General features: G+C 50.8%; 1 protein-coding gene across 1 annotated transcript in view; it reads left to right on the forward strand.

The window, feature by feature from the left end:
• The window catches only part of DHX30 (DExH-box helicase 30), a 35,331-nt gene that overhangs the window by 8,926 nt on the left and 20,364 nt on the right, over positions 1-6,041 (forward strand). Inside the window, 1 exon segment of the mRNA XM_025191863.1 lies at positions 5,447-5,577. Within this exon segment, the coding sequence (XP_025047648.1) occupies positions 5,447-5,577 (131 nt within the window).

Here is a 6,041-nt window from a genome sequence, read left to right on the forward strand (position 1 = left end):
CGCGTCCCTGGGGCCCGAAAACCCGGCGTCGTGCTGTCAGCGCCCGGCTGCGGTCCCCCGGGCCCGGGCTGGCGCGTCGGGGCGCCGAAACGCGAACGGGAAACCAGGCCGGGCCCGGGCTGGCGCATCGGGGCGCCGAAACGCGAACGGGAAACCAGGCCGGGCCAATCTTTTCTTCGTGATACCGTCGTTTCTCCTGTGGCATGCCCTCGGCGCGCTGCATCTCCGCGCGACAGGGCCGTTCCCGCCAGCGCCGCGCCCCGGGGAACTCGGCGATGTCATGCGGAAGCCCGGCCAGCCAATCGGAAGGCTGCGCGGCGCCGACTCGGGTGGCGTTGGGACCGACGGTGCCGACCTCCCGTCAAAGCTTCTCCGGTGGCGGAGCGAGCGCGCGAGCCTGTTTCGGGGAAGGTCCCGGGACACGAGGTCGGCGCTACATCGGCAGGTTGGGCGTCTTGAGGGTCTCCGTGAAAGCCTGCTCCACCTCCCTAACTTGCGAGGAGCATAACGTTGACTTTAAGTTCTTCCTGCCGTGAGCCCAAGGCCAGTGGTTCTCTCACATAAGTCCCTCCACTTGTCAGGATTTGCCTGGGCTAATAGAAGCCTTAGATCAGGGGTTTCCAAAGTGCAGCCTGCTAGCAATTGCAGCCACCTTGTGTTGTTACACCCAGAAAAATCAGCTGCGTAAGTCCCACTCAAGCTTAAATTAAGCAGCGATATGGGGGGTCTCCCTTAACAGACCTTTGCATGTGTAAAGCATGGTACATCTATCTAACATACAGTTATTGCCTTCATAGATGTTAGGGTCGGAAGGGACCTCAACAGATCATCCAGTCCGACCCCCTGCCTAGGCAGGAAAGAGCGCTAGGGTCGGATGACCCCCGCCAGATGCATATCCAGCCTTCTCTTAAAGACACCCAGGGTAGGGGACAGCACCACCTCCCTTGGAAGCCCAATCCAAATTTTGGCCACCCTCACCATGAAGAAGTTGTTCCTGATATCCAGGCTAAATCTGCTCTCTGTCAGTCTGTGACCATTGCTCCTCGTTACCCCAAGAGGCGCCCTGGTGAACAGGGCATCTCCGATCCTTTGCTGCGTCTCCCTAATGAATTTGTAGGCGGCCACACGATCTCCTCTCAGCCGTCTTGTGTGGCAGTTCACAGTGTTATGTCATTCCTCCAGTGTGATGTCCCTCCCCTTAAGTGGTCCTCCATGATGAAAACAATGGAATCTCCTGCAATAGATATTACAGGTGGGATTTTCAACGGTATTTAGCATTGGCTTTATTCTGATTTCATGGAAGTCGGCAGTAAAACTCCCACCAGCTGCAAGGAGCAGAACTGGGCTAACGACAGCTACCTTTGAAAACCCCACCTGCAATTGCCTGCTAGCCAAGAGGGAAAAAAAGCTTAGGGTTCCTTCCCAACTTTGGACCTGAAACATAGACACAGGTGCTCTTTCTTTACGGATCTGGCCTGCTAGAGACTGTAGGTGAAAATCAGCCGCTATTCTAGTGATTCTCAGCCAGGGTGCCTTGAGATCCTTCCAAGGGTGCTGCAGGGTACCGTACCAGTTTGCACTGTTGGATATGCAAACTGATTCACAAGATAAACTTAGTGATTTCAAATAATAATTCATAGCTTTTTTAAAAATATTGACCTGTTATGATCTTTCTGAGCTCTTTACAACAGAAAAATTGGCGTATTCATTTTTTCCATGGTCAAAAAATGAGTAAAAACCTATGAACCAGCATTTTCCAAGGGGCTGTGAGCCTAACAAGGTTAAGAACCACTGCACTGTTTCATCCCTCTCAAATGTCAGGTTGCACCAGTTCTTCACAGGGTTCTGGCTACCTTGATTTCCATTTATCACAGTGGCATTCAGAGACAAGCTACTTTGCTTCCAGATCAGATGCTAAGCAAATCAGTTCATCAGGGAGCAGAAGATGCCTCCCATTTGACCATTGAGGATTGACCTTTTAAAGATTATGGTGAAGCAAGACCTGAAGCTCCTGATGTGAGGTGACTGGGTCACCCCCACCTCCCAGGCCTGGTGTGTCCTGCTTCAGCCTGGTCTAGGGTGCGCTGCAATGAGACTTGCATGTAGTGCCTCTGGCCATGTGCTTCATAGCACTGGCCTGGGGCAGTGCATCTGTGCCCTTAGAGCCCTTGATCCGCTGGACACTGCCAGCAAATGTGGAAAAGTCAGCAGCTGTGAAGTGCATGTTGTAGCTCTGCTGGCAGATCTGAGCATGATTTAGAAGCCAAATTTGCTATTTGGAAGAGCCCTTTTCCTCTCTCGTGCTCTGAAATGGATTAAACATGGAATTTGTGTGCAGATTCATCCCCAAATCCTTGGTATTGGCTCCTTCATTATATAGCCATGTGTTTACTCTTTTCCAGTGTCCTGCTCATCATTGCAAGATTTCTTAGTCCTACTTCTCAAAGGAGAGGCATTCAGTTGGAGTCTGAAAGTACATGGTGCTGCAGATGGAGGCCTGTTTACTGCATAATCTACAAAGCGAATTTGATGGGGCGCTTGTGAATTGTCTCTTTCTCAAGTGGTGTGGACTGGAATTACTGTAGACAGATGGGTAACAGCTGGGAACTGTTAGAAAATGTTGCTCTGCTACCTACCAACCCCCATATCTTCATGGGGAAGTGCTGAGAAACAAAGTCGGCTTCTTTCTCTTGGCACCAATATAGCAGGAGTCCTTCTGGAAATGTCAAGAAAAAGGTTTATTTACATTAGTTCTTCTTGAGGGAAAGTATAGTACTTTAGCTCAGGAACTGAAAAAGAGAAAGTGTTTTGGTGCAAGGTACTCCCTGCTCTGTTCTCCAAGTGCCTGGTAGAAGTTGCAGCCCATGTCAAACACTTGAGGCATCTCGTTCTTCCCATACCTGGACAGTGGTTTCTAAAATCTAGTTGTCTTGGCAGAAATTTGGCATGTTTCCTCTCCAGGGCTGTCAGGAAGCAGCCAGAAAACTAGGTTGAGACATAGGCATTGTTCTGGACTCGAGATCTGTATTGTCCCGCTGCTGGAGAACAGGGCTCGGACAATGGGAGGTTGTTGGCCTCCTTTATCACGTGTTAAATTTACAAAGTCACAACAAGCCTTTGCCAGACTGGATGAAAGCCCTGCTGAGTGAGTGAAGGACGGTGTGTCTCCCTCTAGGGACTCCCTTCTGTGTGAACAATACTTGAGGAGGCCTGTGAGTAATACTGCTGGTCACTTCCCCCTTTTTTTCCCCGGGGTGGGCAACACTTCTAATAAATATTTGTTCCCAGAGGGATGTGCCATTACCCATGCTCCAGACTGAGCAGAGAATCAGTTCAACAAATGCTTTCCTCTTGCCTGTGTGCTTTCCATCCAGTGCCATTGCTACCAGGGGTTTTCAGGCATGGAGTTGGAGAGGTGTTACTGGATCGCCTCTGGGTCTTGCGCCTTCTAGACATGGTGGTTCTGTAGCTGAATTGGTCTCTCTCTCTCTCGCTGAAGCCTGAAATCTGTGATTTTAGTGACAAAGGTGGTCATGCTTGGGTGAAGTCTGACTAGTGGTTCATGGGAAATGCAGCTCTGTAGAAGGAGCTGCTGAAAGCCCTCTGTGGAAGAGGTCTGTGCCACAGATGATTGGCAAAGGCTCGTTAAGGAGTAGCTGGAATGATTGTTAATGAAATACGCTGCGTTGCTTCCTGAGTGCCATGTGATCATGCAGCATTACTGACCTGGCAGCTGCGCTGCTCCGTTTGGCCGGGGCCTTACAGGCTTTACCTCATTGTCCCCAAACCCTGTCCCTTGGCAGGCAGGAGAGCTGTTCTGGCAAATACCAAAGAGATGGGGTGCACGATACTGGAAACTTTCTCGGAGCAAATTCCCCACTTTGTGTTCAATTCAGATGAAATGGGAAGGACCTGGGGGTGTGTCAGGGAGTCACCACTCTTCATGTAACCTTGTACCGCACTTCCGGATGCAGGAGGGAGCCCGCGTGTCCTTTCTGGAGGTCCTTGGCTTGGCACCGAGGATGTCTGTCATTCAGGAGTAGTGTTTTGCACTGTCACTTCTTCTTCTCCAGGCCATTTTTCAGCTTTTCTGCAGCTTTACAGGTTTGGTTTTTTTGGTTTTTTTGCATTTGCCCTAAGGACAAAATAAAGTCTGATTTCAGTACTAACTCTGACTTGCTAACTCAGGTGTTTCCCAATCTTTTGCTACCTGGGGCACACATTCTTTGGATTAAAATTCCTGGCGCACTTCACTCTTACACCCAGAAAGCCGGGGAGGAGGGTATATATATTTTTCAAAACATGTAACGTGTTCCATTCCCCTGCCAGAAAAAATCGCACTAGTGCTAAGATGTACTTAAAAAAAAAAAAAAAAAAAAAAAGAGCTCCATAACTTCTCTGAACTTTGTTGCACTCCAGTTGAAATTGATGGAGAAGAAATCTGGCGGAGGCCTCGAAGCTAAAAAAGCAGGTGAAAGTCGCTGATCCAGCTGGTGCCACTTAAGAGCAGCAGGGCCAGGACTTAACCATGCTGTGTCCTGCTCTTTCCACTCTCTGCCCCCTCTTGACCCCGGTCTGTACCGCAGGGGGCAAGGGCAACCCCACTATTGAGGCTGCTCCTGCCGGGTCTCATATGCTGGCAACCACCCCTGCAGCCCCTCCTGCCAGCCATGGGATTGTGGGAGGAGGGGAGGGGACAAACCAGGCTGCAAAGCGCTGCTTTGTCTGTGTGTGAGACCACCTACCCGGGCACTGCTGGGAGTAAGACCAGGGGCTGGCACAGGGGCTGCTTGGGGGCAGAGGAGGACCGGGGAAAAGCAGCAGCAGCGCTGGAGTAGCCGGGGCAGGAACAGGGTGCTGGACAGGAGAGGAGAGCGTTTACTGCCTCGTACAGGATCTTGCAGCACGTTTCCGTCGCTCTTGCAACACACGGCCCTTGAGAATCGCCCCATGCAGCAGCCCCAACTCTGAACGCTGCGATGGGCTAATTACATCCACACACACAAAAAGAGATTTAATCTGAACGTTTCCAGCCTTGAAGGTGTTTCTGCCGAGGCTGCATTTTGTAGAAGCTTGTTCTGGTTTTCAGTGTCTCTGAACTGTTGAAATAAAAGCTCTAGCTGTGAGGCACTGCATGTGGAGTGCTTGCAGTCTCTGAGGGGAGAGTAAGAACATTGAGCTGTTTGGTTTCTGAAGCCCAGAGCAGAGTAGCCTTTGGTGCTTCGGGAACTGAGTGTCTTCCATCGGTTAGATAGAGCCCATGAGACTTGGAGCTAGGACTCCTGGCTTTTTCCACTGATGTGCACGGACGCACTGGGCTAATCATTTAAGTTCTCTGCCTCTGTTTCCCAAGCTATTAAATACGGGAAATGGAGCTTCCAGGACTCCAGTGAGAGAGTTGTTTCTTTTGAACAGGGCGGTCCATTCACTTCCCTTTTTGTTTCAGATTCCAGAGACTTGCTGAAGGAATTTCCACAGCCTAAAAACTTACTCAACAGCGTGATCGGACGAGCCCTGGGCATCTCCCATGCCAGGGACAAGCTGGTGTATATCCACACTAACGGGCCAAGAAAAAAGGTAATTGTAGTCTTTCCCTCTGGGTGCAAGTTGGGCCTGTGTGTCGGGAGGAAAGGGCCAGGAATCTTTCATCTGGAAATCCAAAGCATCACTGTTTTCAAATGGCTAAATACGTGACAGTGGGTTTCACACAGATTTTCCCCGTTTTTACTTCAGCATGTGCCATGTGTACGTGAGCCAGTCCCCATCACTCCCTGTCCCCCTCCTCTGTGGAAGAGTGGGTTATTTGATGCAACTAGAGAAGGGGTCAACCAACATTTTTGGCTGGAGTGCCAAAAACACCCTGACCTTGTCTTGTAAGATGTTTGCATGCCGAGGCGGATGGTGTGGGGGCCGCGAGGGATCCACTCCTTGTTGTGGCAGCACAGCCCCAGCCCCTTCCTCGTCATCCACCCCGAGGCACTCATACACCCGCTGCCAGCAGCAAGCTGGGCTGGGGCTCTGCAGACCTGTGCAGTGGCTTA

The sequence above is a fragment of the Alligator sinensis genome, unplaced genomic scaffold (assembly GCF_000455745.1).
Source record: "Alligator sinensis unplaced genomic scaffold, ASM45574v1 scaffold1296_1, whole genome shotgun sequence".
Lineage (NCBI taxonomy): Eukaryota > Metazoa > Chordata > Crocodylia > Alligatoridae > Alligator > Alligator sinensis.